This window comes from Coffea eugenioides, unplaced genomic scaffold (genome assembly GCF_003713205.1).
Source record: "Coffea eugenioides isolate CCC68of unplaced genomic scaffold, Ceug_1.0 ScVebR1_23;HRSCAF=104, whole genome shotgun sequence".
In the NCBI taxonomy this organism is placed as follows: Eukaryota; Viridiplantae; Streptophyta; class Magnoliopsida; order Gentianales; family Rubiaceae; genus Coffea; species Coffea eugenioides.
This window is the reverse complement of record NW_020862884.1, coordinates 1,027,297-1,048,887: the sequence shown is the minus strand read 5'-3', so window position 1 is coordinate 1,048,887 and position 21,591 is coordinate 1,027,297. Positions and strand designations below refer to the sequence as shown.

The following is a 21,591-nucleotide window of genomic DNA, read 5'->3' as shown; positions in this document are numbered from 1 at the left end:
TCTATGCTCGAACTCGACGGGGAGGTGACATGGCTTCCCAAATATCAAATGATAAGGGGACATGCCGATTAGCGTCTTGTACGCCGTTCTATATGCCCATAAGGCATCCTCAAGTCTCATACTCCAATCCTTCCTATCGGGTCGAACCATCTTCTCCAAAATCGACTTGATCTCTTGATTCGATGCCTCCACCTGACCGTTTCTCTGAGGATGGTAAGAAGTGGAGACTTTGTACAAGACACCGTACCTCCTGAAAAGTACCGAAATCGTCTTGTTGCAGAAATGGGTACCCCGATCACTTACAATTGCTCGCGGCATTCCAAAGAGTACAAAAATATTAGATTTGACAAATTTTGCAACCACTTTGAAATTATTAATACGGGTGGTCTTTGCTTCCACTCATTTCGAAACATAGTCTACGGCAAGCAATATATTAAAAAAAACTATAAGACGAAGGAAAATGGCCCATAAAGTCAATAACCCAAATGTCAAAAATCTCAACAAAAATCATTGGGGTTTAGGTCATTTGATCCCTACGAGAAATATTACCTACTCGTTGACACTTATCACATGACTTACAAAATGAGTAGGTATCCTTAAAGAGGGTCGGCCAATAGAATCCACTCTCTAAAACCTTACGAGCCGTCCTCTTTGGTCCAAAGTGACCTCCACATGCAAAAGAGTGACAATAAGTTAAAATAGATTGAATTCATTTTCACTTACACATCTACGAATGATTTGGTTGGCACCATGCTTCCAGAGGTAAGGGTCATCCCAGATATAAGACTTTGCATCACTCCTTAACTTGTCCCTCTTTGCCTTAGGCCATCTTGCAGGAAACTTATCAGTAACTAAAAAATTAACAATATTTGCATACCAAAGCAAGGATAAATTAACAGAAAATAAGTGCTCGTCGGGGAATGTTTCTCTTAGTGGGAGGTCGTCCTCGGTGACTTGTACTCGACTCAAGTGATCTGCTACCAGATTTTCGACCACTTTCTTGTCTCTGATCTCCAGGTCAAACTCTTGAACCAACAGTATCCATCTTATAAGTCGCGGTTTTGCCTCTTTTTTGGTCAACAAATACCGCAAAACTGCATGATCAGAGAAAATAATAACTTTAGTACCAAGTAAATAGGATCAAAATTTCTCTAAAGCAAAAATTACAGCTAAAAGCTCCTTTTCAGTGGTCGAATAGTTCAACTGAGCTCCGTTCAAGGCTCGAGAGGCATAGTATATAGCATGGGCTGCCTTCCCCACTCTTTGACCCAGCACCGCGCCCACTGCATAATTGCTGGTGTCGCACATGATCTCGAATGGTAGGTTCCAATCAAACAGTTAGATAATGGGTGAAGAGATCAATAGCTCTTTTAACCTATCAAATGCCTTTTTACATGCTTCATTGAACTCGAAGGGCACCTCTTTTTGCAAAAGTTGGAACAAGGGTGTTCCAATTTTCGAGAAATCTTTGATAAATCTTCTGTAGAAACCTGCATGACCCAAGAAAGAATGCACTTCCAGCGCACTCGCAGGGTAAGGTAAAGTAGATATAACATCTATTTTTGCTTTATCAACCTCAATGCCCCTAGATGACATCACATGACCCAAAACTATCCCGTGCTCGACCATAAAATTGCATTTTTTCCAATTGAACACAAGATTGGTTTCTATACACCTAACCAGAATTAATTTCAGGTTATCTAGACAATTATCGAAACTTTTCCCATACACGCTGAAATCATCCATAAAAACCTCAATAATCTTCTCAACATACTCTGAAAAGATACTTACCATACATCGTTAGAAGGTAGCAGCTGCATTGCATAACCCAAATGGTATCTTTCGATATGCAAATGTTCCAAAAGGGCACGTGAAGGTTGTCTTCTCTTGGTCCTCGGGTACGATAGCAATCTAGAAATAACCTGAAAATCTATCCAAAAAATAATAGTAAACTCGACCTGCTAATCGCTTTACCATTTGATCAATGAAAGGAAGGGGAAAATGATCCTTTTTCGTGACGGCGTTCAACTTCCTATAATCTATACACTGCCGCCACCCGATGGACTTGCGAACTGGTACGAGCTCACCCTCTTGATTTGACTCCACCGTCACCCCTGCCCTTTTTGGAACCACCTGTACCGGACTCACTCAGGAGCTATCTGATATTGCAAAGATTATCCCCACTTCCAGCAGTTTCAAGACTTCTGTCTTCACTACCTCCATTATGAGGGGATTCAGTCTCCTTTGAGCCTGCCGAATAGGTTTAGCACCCTCCTCGAGTCAAATTCGATGCATACATCCCGCTGGGCTAATTCCCTTGATGTCGGCGATGGTCCATCCTATTGCCTGCTTATGGTCTCTCAAAATCCGAATCAATTTGTTTTCTTGGACTTTTGATAAACTGGCGGAAATAATCACTGGGAGTGTCTCCCTCTCACCCAAGTACGCATACTTTAGGTGTTTCGGCAACGGTTTCAACTCCAAGACAGGTGCCTGCACCACAGATGGAAGTAGCCTTTGGTGAGGTTCAGGTATAAAAATGGGTGCGAGATCATACCTTATTTTTGTGGTTGGCAATGTCTGCAATGCTCCAAGCACACATTTGAGCTCTTCACTCAACTCTACCCCAGCGGTCATTTCTGACTCGAGGTGCCTGGTCAAGGCGACTTCCAACTCATCGCTGCCTTCAATTTCAAAAATTTCTCGTACAGCAGGGTCAATAACATTTATAGAGAAAACAGAGCCAGCATGTGATTCTGAAGGATATCTCATGGATTCGAAAATGTTAAAATGAACAACATCACCATCAAATTCCATAGATAGGGTACCCTTATTAACATCAATTTTTGTTCAAACTGTGCTTAAAAAGGGTCTACCTAACAATAAAGATGACGGATCATAGGAATGTTCGTCATCCATATCAAGCACGTAAAAATCAGTAGGGAAAATCAATTCATTAATTTTCACTAAAACATCCTCAATCAACCCGTCAGGGTATGCATTGGTTCGGTCTGCCAGTTGGATTATTATTCCAGTTTCTTTTAAAGGGTCCAAATTCAAAGAAGTATATATAGACTTAGGCATCACATTAAACGAAACTCCTAGGTCCAACATGGCTTTACCAATGAGGGTATTACCTATCCTACAGAGAATGGTGAACATACCTGGGTCCCTGCATTTCGGTAGAAGTTTTCATTGCAGAATTGCTGACACATTTTCCCCCATTACCACTCTCTCATCTCCTTTCAACCGCCTTCGGTTGACACACAAATCCCTCAAAAATTTTGCGTATCTGGGTACCTGCTTAATCGCATCTAGAAGGGGAATATTGATCTCCACCTTGTGAAAGATCTCTATGACCTCTTTCTCCTTGTCCTGCTTCATTGGTTTCTCCAATCTGCTTGGGAAGGGAGGTGGGTTGGTTCTAGCTGGAATGAGTGCGTCCAGGATTACCTTTGAATTTTTATTGTCTCCGCCCTCCTCTTCCAACTCTTTCTCAATTCGATCTTCGTCCTTGTCCTTAGGAATCAACGGGTCGAGTACTTGGACCTTCTTGCCACTTCTCAATGTCATGGTGCTCACATTCTTCGGGTTCAACTCAGGTTGAGATGGCAGCTTTCCTTGCATTTGGGACTCCAACCGATTGAGCGTGATGGCCATTTAATTTACCTGAGTTTGCAATGATTGCACTTGTCCCCACTGATTTTTCATGTCTGAATCCATTTTCTGTTGATTCGCAAGTAATTGCTTCATCATCTCTTCTAGGGACGGACTTGAGTTTGAAGGGGGTGCTAGTGGACAAGGCTGGTATTGCTGTTGATGCCCTTGCTATCTATTTGGCATGAAATTAGACTGCTTGTTCCCCCCATAACTCAGGTTAGGGTGGTCCCTCCAACCAAGATTGTAGGTACTTGAGTACGGGTCGTACTGCCTTCTTGGCGCGGGCGCGTGGCCAGCCATGTTCACCTGCTCTGCATTTTCTTCTTGAACTAGTGGGCACATCTCTGTAGAATGACCCAAAGCAGCACATACCCCACACACCTTGGCTTGTGAGGCACTTCCCACAACTAGTTGCCGCACGAAGGATGTCAGTTCAGAAATTTGTTGTTGGATGGAGGATGTTTCCACCTCATTCACCTTACGTGTTGGGACATCCTCTCTAGTGCTAAATTGTTGCGAATTTTCAGTCATCCCCTCTATCAACTCCCATGCTGCCCGAGGAGTCTTGTTCACTAACGCCCCTCCACTTGTAGTATCGATTATACTCCTGTCTCTGAAAAGTAGCCCCTCATAGAAACATTGGATGAGCAGTTGCTCACTTATCTCATGTTGAGGGCATTTGATACACAGCTTCTTAAACCTCTCCCAGTACTCATAGAGGGACTCGCCTGAGTGTTGTTTGATGTCGCATATCTCCTTCCTCAGGCTTGCAGCTCGGGACGCTGGAAAGTACTTGTCCAGGAATTTCTTCTTCAGTTGGTCCCATGTGGTGATACTACCCAGTGGTAGGTAGTACAGCCAGTCCTTCGCGGAGTCCTTCAAAAAGAAGGGGAAAGCCCTCATCTTTAATTGCTCTTCGGTAATTTCCGGAGGCTTCATGCTGTTACAAACGACGTCGAATTCTTGCAAGTGCTTGTAGGGCTCCTTACCTGGTAAATCATGGAAAGATGGCAAAAGATGGATTAAACCAGATTTTAGTTCAAAGGGAGTATTATCATTCAGACTTGGAAAAGTAATGCATAAAGGTTGTCGATTTAAATTAGGCGCAATCAACTCCCTTAGTGTTTGTGCATTTGCCATGGTGGTTTCCTCTTGATCCGAATCGCTCGAAGTGTCACCAAACGAATATGCTGATTCAGCTTCTGGCTCAGGTCTCTGAGATGCAGCACTGGAGTGCGCTTCTCTGAGCTGTCTGGTTTCTTCCTTGTTCTACGCGCGGTCTTTTCTACTTCAGGATCGAAAATTAATTCGCCTGTACGAGAAGATCGAGGCATAAACTAGAAAAATACCAGAAAATTAGAACGAAATTAAAATTAAAAAGAAACAAATAATTGACGCCAGTCCCCGGCAGCGACGCCAAAAATTGACAGGTCGTCGAACCTGTGCAATAATAATAATAATAACCTAAATACCACTAAAAGTAGTCAATAATTAATCCTAGGTACTGGAGCATGGACTCTAGGTGTGCAATGGATTACTTGATTCACCCTGTTCCCGAAGAGTTTCCTTAATCCGATATACCAGAATTAATTAGTTGACAAAAATTACTGAATAGTAGACAGTGGCAAGTAGGGTCATCTCCTCAGGAACTGGGGATATTTGTCTCTTTTAAATTCCAATTGGTAAGGAGGGATTTCACCGGAATGAAACTTAAAACAATTAAACAATTCAACTAAAAATGAATAATTAGTTAGCACGAATATAGCAGGAAGTAAATCAAGAATAAATAAATTCTAACCAAGGATACAACTACTCAGACACAGTCCATTCATCCGATCATTGATGCAAGAAAGGTTCATTTAATTTATTAATAGGCTAGTTATAGTCGCCGATGAATTCTAGCAACCAATTTTTCCTTAATTTATAGATGACCAAGGTACGACCATTGATCACTTCTAACCAGAAAATATTCCTAGGTACGACCGTAGGAGTTAATTTTCCAATTGCATTAATAACTAAAAAAACCTAACCCTAATCAATAACACGCTACGAGGGTTATTTAAATTAGATTGCACGTTCCCCTAATGTGTAAACACACCAGTTGCCACTAATATTAATCAATCAAACAATTACGGATTTAATTGACTAAATTGGCACGAGATTAATAAATCACATTGGACATCGGGCCCTTGACATCCAATTAATAAAGTAATCCCATGAAAGTTCAAGCAGACAACGTGCAAATATTAATAAATTGAAAAATGCGTGAAAATTAATTAAATCTCACAGATTTTCGGGACTGCGCTGTCGAGTTGACCCTTGACTAGATGGAAGGTTTAGCCACGCCGCATAATTAAATCTCCACGCAAATTAATGGATTGCAAAAACATTGCGTTTTTAACTAGAATGCAAGGGATAAAAGATATTTTTCCCGTTGGGAAATATTGTCGAACACCTGACGTGTGTTCAAAGCCAGTCCGAAGAAAGAAAAACTAAAACTATCCTAAAAGCTAAACTAGAGCCGTCCTTTTGCTTCTGTACGTTCTCCCTTTAAAAAGTCAAAAGAAAGATGACTAAAAGCTATTTCCGGTGATCCTCACAAATTTGGAACAAGCCTCCAAATTACTTCTTGTTTCAAGTCTCTGTACGTTCTTTTCTTTGAAGAGCCCAAATGATTATAGCTTTGTGGTCCCCGCCAATTCAAGGGCCCAAGGATTGAAGCCCTTAGAAGTCTCCATTTTCTACAGAAAGTCCCTCCTTTTTGGTAGTTTTCTACTCCATTCCCTGAAATTAAGTCCAGATACCAAATATAAGTAGATATCAACAATTAACACAATATTTGGCAGGGATAAAAGGGAAAATTAGTAATAAAATTACTAACAAATGATACCCTATCAGGAAGATAAGCCATTTTACATCCAATTCCTTTGATTTGTAAGCATAAAGGCTCCTACCTTATTACCCATTTTATTTGTTTTCGTAGCTTTATAGAGGCCCTAGCTTGGGAAACCGTTGACCCAACTTGATCGTTTAGCAACCGAATGTGATTATTTGAGTTCTGTCCTCATTAAGACAAAATGATTATCCCAAATTGAATCTGAATATTTAAATTCCTATTTATATTCTAGTCTGGCATGTCTTAACTTTATGGTGTGGGACTGAGCTATCATATAACCCTCATATGATTTCAACTTTCAAGAGTTGATTAAAGATATGGGTTTTCTCATATTTTTCCTTTGTGGCAAAATTGATTAAAATATTAGAATTATCCCAATGTCAAAATTAAAATTATTTATTAACCACATGATGGGAGATATATATAGATTTGAAAATCATAATAGGATTATCTAAAAAAGTGCTAAACTATAAGGGTTAAAGTGCAATGCATGCTACATTTGCATATCTTAGCCATTCCGGTCATTGTAGTTTTTAGACGAGCGTAATCTTGACATTTCAATTAAATCCATTATAGGTATTTCCCATTTTTATAGGAATTTCGATGCCAAAAACAATCGTACATCCCATTACATCCTAGGGTCTTTGTTTGAGGTGAAGTTCTGTAGTTTGAACGTTATTTTCTATCGCTTGACACTTCAGTTTAATCACAAGGAGATTATGTGAAATGGCTCTAATAAACAAGATGATAAAGTATAACTTACCTAAGAATAAATAAGAAAAAAAACTTGACCATTCTATTGAAGCAAATTTGATCTGTTGTACGATTTCTCCATTCTATTAATTTTATTCTTTAGCTTTTGGAAATTAATGTCTCTCATAGAAGGACATTTCTGAGTTACCAACATGCTAATGTAAACCTTCACACTGGTCATAGGGCAGAGCAAGAAATAATTTCTAGTGAAGCAAAAATAATATTAAAGTTTCTTCTTTATTTTTCTGAAAGACATAACAATAACATTTGTATAACAAGCAAATGTAATAAATGTATATCATGATTAATATAACCCAAAATGGCATGCTAAAACTTACTAATAAGATAATCGCTTTCTTTTGAAATGCATACTAAACATCCTTAAGTGCGATACATTGGAAAATATTATTTTATCTTTATTTCTCATTGCACAAACAATTCCTTAATTCTATATACTTATTAACAAAATGTACTTTTTATTTTTTTTGGAAAAAATCCCAAGAACGTATTTAACTAATGAGTAGTAAATTAAAATGACTTTCAAGGAAACTAAATGATGAGAGTAAAAAGCATTTGATTTTGAATTGTTTAGTATTCCAATTCCATCAAATCACAAACCTAGTGATTTGATTTTGGAGCAGCACATTCACTTTTCAGAAAAATTTATTGGGAGGCAAAGCTAAAAACTTACTAAAATTGAAGGCTATACTAGTGGAATTTGGTGCCCCTGCCCCTACTTTAAATCCGCCACTGACTAGTCATCTCAATTAATTTCTGACTACATACAAATCTAACTTAATGTGAAGATCTTCAAGTTGCTAAAATTGTGATTAGCATCAGGAAAACACACGAAGAAATGTAAGTTGAGAGAAGACATGAGGTTGGCCGTAAATTCGAAGATGAGGGAAGGAATAAAAATATAACTAAGTAAGAAGAAGCGAATGCTTTTGTTGATTAGGTCAAGAGAAGACAACACATTTTCTCCAACCTCAGGTAAATTATCTGTGCTCAGTTTTGCATGTTTGTGAAGACTCGTAGCAAAGCAATGGAATGTGGTTGCCACCCCGTCATGAGCGGCAACACTACAATTGGTTTCCAGTAGTCAAGCCAGCATGTGGGTCTTGATTCCCCCGAGTGCAGCTAGCCAGCCAGTCTTCTTGGTTTCGATGGTTCATTGTCCAGTAATATGTGTCGATTTTTCTTTTAACCAATGACTGAAAATTGTGGAAATTTCACTTCTAGCATAGCTAGTCAAGTCATGATCCTGAGAATATTTTGAGGCCTTGTGCTCGTTCTAGTTGCTTGAAGTTATCATAGATAAGCCGAGGCTTGACCATTAGAGGAACATTATGGATTGTTGAACATTATGGATGGCAATCAAGCAGAGTCTACACTTTGGATGGAATCTGATATCTCCAGAGAGTAAGAGCTCTGACTTTGGACTACAGCCATTGCGAAATATCATCTTTGTGTTGTTGGAAGCTCACTGACCATTCCTGTATTAAGTTCTCACATCGAAGTTTAGCTCTACCAAGAAAATTGAGCCCAAATTTCGTTCCAGTTGTTTGGGCTATATAAAGCAGAACTACAAGAATCTATAACAGCTCAAACATTGTTCCCATTCCACAGAAACTTTTATCATTCAATCATCAATTTGTTGCAAATTAATCCGTCTCTGCCTTCACAGCCCATCGAAATTCCAAATACCATGTGGGGGTTTCGCTCATCAACATTAGCGAACATTTTTCTCCTACTCTTAGTTGCCATGAGCTTTTCAGTAAACCATGTTTCAGCCTCTAAACAATTTCAAAATGAAACTGATCGCCTTGCTCTGCTTGAATTCAAGAATCAGATATATGACGACCCGTTTGGAGCGCTGAAGTCCTGGAACCATTCACAACACCATTGTCAGTGGGAAGGAGTCACCTGTAGTACCCGACATCAGAGGGTCATTGCCTTGACTCTAAGGCAGATGCAGTTGTCTGGAACCATATCTCCTCAGGTCGGAAATCTAAGCTTCATGAGGTTCATCCAACTTGGGGAGAATCAATTCCATGGTGAGATTCCCCAAGAATTCGGTCGCCTCTTCAGGCTGAGAGTCTTCAACCTGTCAAGTAACGCAATCAGTGGAAAAATCCCAGCAAACTTGAACTACTGCTCAGAGTTGATAACTATTAGCCTAACGAGGAACAAGCTAGAAGGGAAAATTCCGATTGATCAGCTGAGCAATTTGAAGAAGCTTGAAAATTTTCATCTTCGCACAAACAATTTGACAGGAGAGATTCCCTCCTCAATTGGTAACTTATCATCGCTGACTCGACTCACTTTTGACTTTAACAATCTGGAAGGAAATTTGCCCATGGAAATGGGGCTCTTAGAAAGGTTAGCTAAATTAGGAGTTGCAGAAAATAAACTCTCTGGTACAATCCCTGCTTCTATCTTTAATAGTTCAGCCATTACTGCCATTTCAGTGGCCGGCAATTCCTTTCATGGCAGTCTCCCAACCAACACAGGTCTTACCCTACCAAATCTGAAACTATTAGCTGTTGCGGAAAACAAGTTCTCTGGAAACTTGTCAACTTCAATCACCAATGCTTCTGGGCTTGAGGAACTTGATCTTTCCAGCACTAAGTTTGCCGGCCAAATTCCAACTAATTTAGGAGATCTGACACAACTTAATTTTTTATCTCTTAGTGATAATCTCTTCGGCAATAATTCTACAGGAGACTTGGATTTTATTGCATCACTGACCAACTGCAGTAATCTAAGAATTCTTTCCTTGAGTGCCAATAAACTTGAAGGTAATGTACCTAAAATCATGGCCAATCTCTCAAATCAACTCACTGAATTGTTCGTGGGAGGAAACCAACTGTCAGGAACCATTCCACAAGGATTTGGAAACTTTGTCAACCTAATTCAACTTGGCCTTGAATTGAACTCTTTTTCAGGTATTATTCCAAGAGATTTTGTTGCAAGGATTGCGTCTGGACCATAATGACTTGTCAGGACAGATAGTCTCTACCCTATGCAACAACACCAATCTATTCTATCTGGACTTATCATTTAACCAGTTTGAAGGGGGCAATATATTTGACAATGTTCTGTCAAAATTTGCAATATCTGGATATATCTCAAAACAACTTCACTGGAATTATATCACCCCATTTTTTGCAGACGCACTCATCACTGACGTACTTGAAATTTGGTGAAAATTCGTTTAGTGGTTCTCTGCCTCCTGAAGTTGGAAAGCTTATACATTTGGCGGATTTCAATGTTTCCCACAACCAACTTGCTGGAGGTATACCCATATCACTTGCTGACTCTTCAGATCTGGAGAATCTTTATATGCAATCCAATTTTTTCCAAGGAACAATTCCACCAAATTTGGCTTCTTTGAAAAGCATCCAGCAATTAGACCTTTCAAGGAATAACTTGACCGGTTCAATACCCAAAGAACTTGAGAAGCTTCAATTTTTGAGGTACTTAGACCTTTCCTATAACGACATCGAGGGTGAGGTACCGAACACTGGAGTTTTCAGCAATGCGAGTCAAATATCACTGATTGGCAACAACAAACTCTGTGGAGGCATTCCAGAATTGGAGTTCCCACCTTGTCCACTGATTAAGGGGAAAAACAGAGGAAAGCTTAAGGTTATCATATTGCTGTCCATTGTTTTACCTGCAACGCTTCTGGTTCTCGGTGCATTGTTGTTATATTTCTTGGTATATAGAACTTTTGGGACATTTAATTCTTTTTAATTTTTTTATTATAATTACTATGAGATCTCTAATCACCGATGCATAGTAGCTAATTTTAATTAAGTCATTTCCATTATGCCCCAATCTAACATTTGATTAATTTTAATCACTTAGTTTTTTTTTATAGTTTTTCTTTTACTACCCAATAATAACATGTCTAGAAACAAAATCTCAGAGTATGGAATGGGCCTTGTGGCATCAACTCAAGGGGATGTCTACAGCTACGGTATTCTTTTACTAGAGATGATTACAGGAAGGAGGCCAACAGATGATATATTCGTGGGTGACCTTGATCTACATAACTATGTTAATGGGGCTTTGCATGAACGAGTTCCTGAGATCCTGGATCCTTTGCTTCTTCTTGAAGGAGATGAAAACAGAAATATGACTCCTGGAGGGGAAACTATTAATGGTGGAAGAGAGATTGATTGCATTATTTCCCTGCTGAAATTTGGACTTAAGTGCTCTGCAAGATTACCAAATGACAGGATGCATATGAATGAAGCTGTCAGAAAATTACATCTCATTAAGGATGTTTTCCTTGGTGTCAGGGTGCATCAAGAAAATTTTGAAGCTTGATATCTACAGGTATACTCAAGAATTTAATACAGCCCACAAGTTGAAGTCCATTTTTTCTATATTAGGTAAAGAATTTTATTCTAGACATAAGCTTGCAAGCTAAGTCGTTCTACCAGTCAAAATCTATTCCAGTCCAAAAAAAGAGAAAAAAAAAAAAAAGGGCAAAAGCTATGCGTCGTGCTCACAAGCATGGAAAAAGATGGCTTCTCATACTAATGCATGAATTCTTCATTTGCAGCTGCTTACAGGTCTGAATCTCCAAGCTGAAGTTGTTAATTGGGAGAGCTAATGAAGAAGACACCTTTGGCTTTTATTTGAAAAAAAAAATAAATGGATGATTCAAACATATTCCTATAGTCTTTCTTTATAAGAATTAGATGTTCTTGGAGGCAGTCAATTGGCTCAATTCTGCTTGAACATTTTAATGCTTCCATATTATGCTTGGATAGTATGCAATACATTATACTTACAACGCATAGTCTTGCTCCCACTTTCTTTGAATTTTGATTTTGCTACTATATGAAATTTCAGTTACAATAATGAGAACAACATAAGGAGATAAAAGGAGATGATCAATTGTACAATAAATTCATATGTTCCCTTATTACCATATCTATATGGATCTAGCCATGGTGGGGCTCTCATACTTTTATGACATATCTTGATGATTTTAAACGTAAAATGTTAGTAGGGCCTAGTAAGTAACTTGAGCAATATCGGGTTGAAAGAAAAGTTAAAGAAGGAAGTGAAGAGGGAGGAGAAATTAAAAAAAAAAAAAGATAAAATGTTAAATAATTAGAGGAACTGCCAAGAAAAAAAAATCAAAAGGGAAAATGATTTTTGACTGAACAATTTATCTATGTGCAAGTCGAGTCCGCTGGCTCTGGCAGCCCAACTTAGGGTCAAAATTCGTGAGAAGCACAAATTGGGTACGGTATCAATTGGGAACATTCTACCATCGTAGTGATAACAGACTCTCCATTAGCTGGGAAAAAGGAAAGCAAAAAAGTGTATAGGGGGCAGAGTGTAATATTTTGACAAAACTTAGTTTTTTTTTTTTTTGAGGGAATTTTTTTACAAAATTAGTTCATGAAGCAAAGTGAAATACCGACTTATATGAAGGTACACTTTGTTGCTTTGATAATATCATTAAGGCTTAATCTTTTTTGCACCATTAATGTATATATTTATGAGTTTAGATATATAAAAAGTAAATAAATACAAGAGAGAGTAGGTAAGATTAAATAGAAAGAAATATATAAATTTAAAGGAGGATAATAATTGTTAGTATTTGTGTGTGTGTGTGTGTGTGTGTATATATATATATATATGATTGTTAAGTGTATAATTGAGTGTCCCAAAGCATCCATTAGAAAAGCCCTAATAATAAATATCATATTTTGCCCATTTTATCCAATTTCATCTATTAATCCGATACTTAATACCCATATCTCATCAGTACGTCTCATTTCTAGATTTAAATGGCTAAACGGATGAAGACAATAGATAAAAAAGTCTCTGGAATAGGCTTGTCAATCGGGCCTAATGCGACGGGCTTTCATAAGGTCAAACTCAACTCATTTAATTTGGAACATTTTCGAGTTTCGGGCTATGAGTTTCGGGTTCATAAATGTGAAGTTCATATTCAATTCACATAATATTCGGGTTGTGAGCCTTAGTCGGGTTTATCCCAAACTCACGTATTACTCCTTAATATTCTTAATATAATTACTATAACTATTAAGTTGTAAAACTAATTTAACATTTACAAGACTATAGTATTAAAACTAAATATGAACAAATAATAGTTCTTAAAAAGTATATAAACCAAAAATTTTCAACAATATTTATATTTAATTCATTCAAAATGCATGAAAAATAGTAATAAAACATGCGATTATAAGCCAATACATCTTTAAAAGTTGAAACTTTTTTTATAATCTTGTGATTTGAATCCAAACATGCTTAATGATTTGTATTTGTAGACCAAAAAGAAATCAACCAATACTATGCCAACACAAAAATTTATTCAACCAATAAGAAAAATTATAGATGCAGTTATGTATTACTAATATTGGCTCTCAAAAAAGCTCATGGAAGAGTCTTTAGATGTATTTTTATATTTTGTAATTTATATATATTTAGTATTTAATAATAATATATTTGGATATATAATTATATATAATATCAAAATATAAATATTATAAATATATATAGATAACTAAAGGGTCGGGCCTATATCGGGTTTGAGCCTAATAAAGCTCAAGCTCGACTCCTATTTAATTCGGATTTAATTTTTATGTTCAAATTCAGACTAGCTCATTAAAAGATCGGGCTCATCGAGCTTTTTGTTGGGCTGAACGAGCCGAGTTCAGACTGACTCAGCTCCATTGACAGTCCTAGAGTAGATACCGTATTAAATCTGGGGCCTTTTAACCGGTGAGATAAAGGCAGAAATTAGACGAATGGGAAAGACGAGGCATCTAAGCCAAGCTAAATGATCAAATGGAATTGGGGAAAAAAATCAAGTGAACAAGATAGGAAATTTTTTACAAAGGTTCAGCCGGTATTAGTATAGTTTGCCCAGTTTAATAAGTCTGCTAACTGGGCCCTTGGCAAGGAGCCCAACGGGGTTCATGATCACTGGTGTGGAAAATTTTCAGTTTCAACAGCGATCATTTTATGACTCCATCTTCCGTTAAATTTGATTTTAGTTGTGGGCCAAGCTGAGAAGACAATTAATCATCTCTGATACTCCGTCATAGAGTATCAAACGGCAGAATGACCATGGAGTTTGCGCCCTTTCAGCTATGTTTTTAGAACCGGACCGGGTATCGACTCGGTCAAGCTCAGGGGTCAGAGGTCAATGGGTTCAACCGCGTTCGATAGGAGTTGAACCGGATGACGTCATAAATAAAATTTATTTAAAAATTAAAATATTATATGTAAAATATCTAATAATATGTTTATATTAATAAAGGTATATTCATATATATTTGATGTTTTAAATATATTTAACAAGAAAAAACAAAGAAATTAGAACAATCAAGTAACAATTTATATTATTTAATGAGCATTAACAAGTTTAGAATTAAAATTATGGACTTAATTGAAAAATAATACCAAACTTTAAGAAAATATTGATAAAGTATGAAATATTTGAAGTATATTAATAATTTTTAACAATTTAGAGGTCAAAACATAATATTGAAAAAGTTTGAGTTTTTTTTTGAAAAAACTGTTTAAACCGGAAAATCCGGTTTTTTCCGGTCAAACCCGATTTTTGACTGGATTTGACCGGGTTTTTACTTATCCGCTTTTGAAGCATGATTCGGACCGGACACTTGCCTTTCTGAGACAACATTCTTTGACTTGCTAAGAAAACTAAATTGAGACTAAATTTGATCGACTTAGATTTTATAAGGGACGTAATGTCAATAATTTAAAAATTAGGGATGAAAAAATTTATTTGACAAAATATGAGAAGCATTTCGATCAAATTTTCCTTTTGTTAAATCATAAGAATCCAACATTTTATAGATATACGATTACTTTGGATCAATAATATATCAATGAAAAATTCACTGGAGATATCTCTTGCGTTGATAAGAACTCGTCGGTTAACGAGGCTAAGGTGAAATTTAATTAGTCAAATGAATGATCCATAAATCTTCTAATTGTTTCTGATCTGCTTTGCAAGTAATTTTCGTGGTTTGAAAAACTATCAGCACCAGGAATTGGATCATGGTCGATGTGCTTAAATCTGACCATTTCTTTATTAAGTTCTGATAACGGAGTTTAGCTAATTTTACCAAGAAAAAGTCTTGTTCCAGTTGTTTGGGCAACCATAAAGCAGAACAACAAGAATCTTTAACGGCTCAAACGTGTTCCCAATCCACAGAAAACTTTTATCATTCAATCATCAGTTTGTAGCCGATCCCAACAAGGACCATGTGGGGACTTCGCTCATCGACATTAGCAAACATTTTTCTCCTACTCTCAGTTGCCATGAACTTTTCAGTAAGCCATGTTTCATCTGCTAAACAATTTCAAAATGAGACCGATCTCCTGGCTCTGCTTGAATTCAAGAATCAGATATATGATGACCCGTTTGGAGCGCTGAATTCCTGGAATCACTCACAGCACCATTGCTGGTGGGAAGGAGTCACTTATGGTACTCGACATCAAAGGGTCATAGCCTTGAGTGGTCATTAAATCCGGCCCGATAAGGAATCCAGCAGAGGGACTGGGTCACTGGTTGAACCGGTGAGTATTAATTTAATATTTATAAATATAAAATAGTAATTTTAATATACATAAAATAAAGTACTTTTAGATACTAATGATTATACTTAGAAAGATATATAGTAAATATATAGATATTAATAGAAGATTTAATTTCATTTTATCATACTTTTAAATAAATAAATAATATAGTCAAATATAAAACAAAATTTATATCGCTGTTTTTCAATAATATAGCATAATTTTTTAATTATTTTTTATTTAAAAACAAAATAATTTTCTGACTAATCAAGTATTGTTAGTTTAAAAGTTAAAAGGATTAATTCTATAATAAAAAATTTATTTATCAAATAAAAACTAAGTGGTAAAGTCTATATATAGTTAAATGAAGATCCAATGTACAAATCTTATCAAAAGAATATATACATTTTTGTTTCAAAAACAAAAATCCACAATTTAAAAAAAAAAGGTAAATCAAGTGGGTTCCTGGTTGAATCACCAGGTCAACCGAGTTTGACTAGGTCAATTTCTTATCTGGTCAAACTAGAGACCTCGCCCTGTTTAATGGTCGAGTCACCGGACTGACCAGTTTAACCATCAAGTCGGTTCGGATTTAATAACTATGGCCTTGACTTTGAGGAATAAGTAGTTGCCAAATCTAGTCGTGACCGAGGAAGGGAGGGGGGAGGAGATGGCGGGGGAGAGGAAGGAGAAGAAGGGAAGGAGAGGAGAGGAAGGAAGTAGAAAGAGAAAAAAATAAAGTTTCTGCCTTTGGCAGCCGATCAATGGGGGAGGGAGGGAGAAGAAGATTGTAATGTGGTGGGGGAGAAGAAGAGGAAAGGAAAGAAAGGGGAAAAGAAGAAAAAAAAAAAAAAAGAAGAGGAAGGATGGAGAGAGAGAAAAAAAAAGTTTCTAATGCTGATAGCCGGCAACGGCGGTGGTCAATGAGGTGGGAGGGAGAAGAGGATTGTGGTGGCGTGAGGGAGAAGAAGTGAAAAGGAAAGAAAGGGAAAAAAAAAAAAGAAAGGAGAAAAAAGGGAAAAAAGAGGAAAGTTCTTTTTTTTCTTAAAGAAAATTTTTTACACACTTCCAAAAGTTTTTCTACAAATTCTACGATAAGTTATAGTAAAATTTTGAACAAACTCCCAAAAAACTCACTTACTAAAATGGGCTTATGTTTGGCTTCATTGCAGGGTTATTACCATCATCATCGTCATCGGGGAAAAGGGTACATCAAAATTCTCAAAAAAAAAGGGCTGTCTAGAGTGATACATTACTTGGAAAATTTTCTGCTTTGAGTTTACTGCAGAATGGGGAGTTGTTTGCTAAATAAGAATGAGCGGATAATTAATGCATGTTTCAAGATTTAAAACAGTAGGATTTTGACTACAAACTGACCCTCTCTTTATTGATGAACAAAAAAAAAAAGAAAATGAAAAGAACTTCGTAATTAATTTTACTTGGCTTCGTGGACTTTATTATTCAATTAAAAGGAAAAAAATAAGAAAAAAATGTACAACAAGAAAACATAAATAGATAAGTATATGCACAGGTAGAAGAAATAGCAGCGTGATCAGGACTTGGTCTCGTTGCCAAGCCAAGGCCCCTGGTCACCGAGAAGATTGAAATGTAATTTGGAAAATTAGGCTTTTATGTTTGCTCAATCATTTTATTTTCATTTATTTCTCACCAAACTGGAAGGATTACATGCAAAATCTCCGCCATCCCTTGAGAAACGCCATACATCTGTGATCTGATTTTCAAATTCATGTTTGTCATCATTCGTAAAACCCTTTTTTTCTAATTGGTGTATAGGTCATTTTCCAAATTGATAGACGGTGATACGTAAAGGACCAATAACCATTTTCCCAGCTGCGGACCATAAATGATAGTCTTCACCAACTATTTTTCCGTTTCATTAAAAATCTTGGGACCACCAAATTGTTTAATCTCTCATGTTTCTTTTTTCAAAAAAAAAAAAATTCTTTTTCTTGAAGTAAATTAGCTTCAGGATGACAATCTGATATAGATTTTAGGGATAACATTGGAACATTACTTTAATTTTTTTTTTCTAAATCTAGCGGACACCTGATATGCACATATGACATTAAGTCAACATAAAAAAAGAAAAAACTAAAAATTATAACATAAAAAAGCAAACCCTTCTTTTTAAAAAAATTAATTTTTTTTTTTAAGAAAATGGCATTAAAACAACATAAAAAAGGGAAAATTGGGAATAGATTAAACAGAACTCACCCAAGCCAACTGACAGATTCTTGTGATTTGTGTTAATTGGGAAGATCCACACAAATGAAGGCTTCCTGTTAATCATCATCTCTGGTAGATGATCGCATTAATCCCAGCTTTCACGGTTTGAAAAGTATTAGTCATGGTCGATATGCGTAAATTGTAAAGTTTGTGGAAGCTTACTGAACATTTCAGTATTAAGTTCTGACAACGAGGTTTAGCTCCAAGAAAATTAAGCCCCATTAGTTCCAATTGTGTGGGCTATATACAAGATTCTATTACAGCCCAAAACATTGTTCCCATTCGGCAGAAACTTTTATCATTCAATCATCAATTTGTTGCAAATTATTCCATCTTCGCATCCAACAGCTCATGGAAGTTCCCAATACCATGTGGGGATTTCGCTCATCATCAACATTAGCGAACATATTTCTCCTTCTCTTAGTTGCCATGATCTTTTCAGTAAGCCATGTTTCAGCTTCTAAACAATTTCAAAATGAAACTGATCGTCTTGCTCTGCTTGAATTCAAGAAGCAGATATACAATGACCCGCTTGGAGTGCTGAACTCCTGGAACCATTCACAGCACCATTGCCAGTGGGAAGGAATCACATGTGGTACTCGACATCAGAGGGTTATAGCCTTGACTCTGAGGCATAAGCACTTTTCCGGTATTATATCTCCTCTTGTCGGAAATCTAAGCTTCATGAGGTTCATCCATCTTGAGGAGAATCAATTCCACGGTGAGATTCCCCAAGAATTCGGTCGCCTCTTCAGGCTGAGAGTCCTGAACCTACCAATCTTTAATAGTTCAGCCGTTGTTGTGATTTCAGTAGCTGGCAATTCCTTTCATGGCAATCTCCCAACCAACATAGGTCTTACCCTACCAGTCTCCCAACCTTGGGGGAAACAAATTCTATGGCAACTTTCCAACTTCAATCACCAATGCTTCTGGGCTTGAAATAAGTTTAGGAATAAGTTTAAAGGCCAAATCCCAACTAATTTAGGAGATCTGACGAATCTTCAATTACTAAATCTTGGTAGCAATCTCTTCGGCAGTCAATCTACAGAAGACTTGGATTTTATTGCATCATTGACCAACTGCAGCAATCTAAGCGTTCTTTCCTTGAGTGTGAATAAATTTGGAGGCAATATGCCTAAAGCCATGGCCAATTTCTCAAATCAACTCAATGAATTTTACGTGGGAGGAAACTATCTATCAGGAACTATTCCAGAAGGATTTGGAAACTTTGTCAACCTATATAAACTTGGCCTTGAATTTAACTCTTTTTCAGGGATTATTGCAAGAGATTTTGGCAAGTTACCAAATTTGCAAGGATTGCGTCTAGACCATAATGACTTGTCAGGACAGATAGTCTCTACCTTATGCAACAACACCAGTCTATACTATCTGGACTTATCATTTAACCAGTTTGAAGGGGGCAATATACTTGACAATGTTCTTATGAACTGTCAAAATTTGCAATATGTGGATATATCTCAAAACAACTTCACTGGAATTATATCACCACATTTTCTGGAGACTCATTCATCATTGATTTACATGGGATTAAGTGAAAATTCTTTTACTGGTTCTCTGCCTCCTGAAGTTGGAAAGCTTATACATTTGGCTGATTTCAATGTTTCCCACAACCAACTTGTTGGAGATATACCCATGTCACTTGCTGATTGTTCAAATCTGGAGAATCTTTTTATGCAGGCCAATTTTTTCCAAGGAACAATTCCACCAAATTTGGCTTCTTTGAAGAGCATCCAGCAATTAGACCTTTCAAGTAATAACTTGACTGGTCCAATACCCAGTGATCAAGGGGAAAAACACTGATTGGCAATGCGAGTTTTCAGCAATGCGAACACTGGAGTTTTCAGCAATGCGAGTCAAATATCACTTATTGGCAACAATAAACTCTCAGGAGGCATTCCAGAATTGGAGTTCCCACCTTGCCCAGTGATCAAGGGGAAAAACAGAGGAAAGCTGAAGGTTATCATATTGCTGTCCATTGTTTTACCGGCAACGCTTCTGGTTCTCGGTGCATTGTTGTTATACTTCTTGGTATATCAAAAAAGAGAAAGAAGAATGGTGGCCGGATTCTCTAGCATGCCCCCAAGAATCGATGAGCTCTTACGGCTTTCTTACCATGAACTTCTTCATGCAACTTCAGGATTTTCTCCAGAAAACTTAATTGGTTCAGGAAATTTTGGAGCTGTCTCCAAAGGAAGGCTAGAAAAACATGGCAACAAGCTTGTAGCAGTTATAGTTCTTGATCTTCAAAAGAATGGGGCTTCCAAAAGTTTTAAGGCAGAGTGCAAAGCATTGAGAAATATTCACCATAGAAACCTCGTTTCTATCGTGAGTTATTGCTCCACTATTGATTCCAAGGGTGATGAATTCAAAGCTCTAGTCTATGAGTTTTTGGAAAATGGAAATCTGGACTTGTGGCTGCATCCTGCAGAGACAACTGATCAGGCAACAAGCTCAAGAAGTCTTAATCTTCTTCAGAAGCTAAGTATTGCAATTGATGTAGCTTCAGCATTGCATTATCTTCACGACCACTGCGAAGCAGAGATTGTTCATTGTGATCTAAAACCAAGTAACATTCTTCTTGACAATGATCTTGTTGCCCATGTGGGTGATTTTAGATTGGCAAGGCTTCTCCCGAAACCCGTCAACACTTCTTCCGAGCAAAGAACCAGCAGTACCATTGCCATAAAAGGCTCAATCGGTTACGCAGCTCCAAGTAATTACAACTTTTTATGGTCAAGATGTCACTTAATTGTGCATAGAAATATAGAACTTTTGGGACATTTAATTCTTTTTAATTTTTTTTATTATAATTACTATGAGATCTCTAATCAATGATGCATAGTAGCTAATTTTAGTTAAGTCACTTTGTTATAAAAGAAGGTCCATTATGCCCCAGTCTAACATTTGATTAATTTTAATCACTTAGTTTTTTTTTTATAGTTTTTCTTTTACTACCCAATAATAACATGTCTAGAAACAAAATCTCAGAGTATGGAATGGGTCTTGCGGCATCAACTCAAGGGGATGTCTACAGCTACTGCATTCTTTTGCTAGAGATGATTACAGGGAGGAGGCCAACAGATGATATGTTCGTGGGTGATCTTGATCTACATAACTATGTTAATAGGGCTTTGCATGACTGAGTTTTTGAGATCGTGGACCCGTTACTTTTTCTTGAAGGAGATGAAAACAGAAATATGACTCCTGGAGGGGAAACTATTAATGGTGGAAGAGAGATGGAGTGCATTATTTCCCTATTCAAAATTGGACTCAAGTGCTCTGCAAGATTACCAAATGATAGGATGCATATGAATGAAGTTGTCAGAAAATTACATCTCATAAAGGATGCTTTCGTTGGTGTCAGGGTGCATTAAGAAAATCTTGAAGCTTAATATCTACACGTATACACA

At 37.1% G+C, this 21,591-nt stretch overlaps 4 protein-coding genes across 4 annotated transcripts; all 4 read left to right on the top strand.

The window, feature by feature from the left end:
• The first annotated feature begins 9,017 nt into the window (after positions 1-9,017).
• Positions 9,018-10,304, top strand: LOC113756570 (LRR receptor-like serine/threonine-protein kinase EFR). The gene has a single exon (XM_027300207.1). The coding sequence runs from the start codon at positions 9,018-9,020 to the stop codon at positions 10,302-10,304; it is 1,287 nt and encodes a 428-aa protein (XP_027156008.1).
• A 101-nt stretch (positions 10,305-10,405) lies between these two features.
• LOC113756569 (receptor kinase-like protein Xa21) lies at positions 10,406-11,647 on the top strand. Its single transcript, XM_027300206.1, has 2 exons — positions 10,406-11,009; positions 11,196-11,647. Exons 1-2 carry the CDS (start codon positions 10,406-10,408, stop codon positions 11,645-11,647), a joined length of 1,056 nt encoding a protein of 351 aa, XP_027156007.1.
• Positions 11,648-18,511: 6,864 nt separating this feature from the next.
• Positions 18,512-19,981, top strand: LOC113756568 (LRR receptor-like serine/threonine-protein kinase EFR). The gene is made up of 2 exons (XM_027300205.1): positions 18,512-19,059; positions 19,198-19,981. The coding sequence occupies exons 1-2, from the start codon at positions 18,512-18,514 to the stop codon at positions 19,979-19,981; spliced, it is 1,332 nt and encodes a 443-aa protein (XP_027156006.1).
• Positions 19,982-19,987: 6 nt separating this feature from the next.
• Positions 19,988-21,337, top strand: LOC113756567 (probable LRR receptor-like serine/threonine-protein kinase At3g47570). The gene is made up of 2 exons (XM_027300203.1): positions 19,988-20,894; positions 21,170-21,337. Exons 1-2 carry the CDS (start codon positions 19,988-19,990, stop codon positions 21,322-21,324), a joined length of 1,062 nt encoding a protein of 353 aa, XP_027156004.1. The 3' UTR covers positions 21,325-21,337.
• The last annotated feature ends 254 nt before the right edge of the window (positions 21,338-21,591 follow it).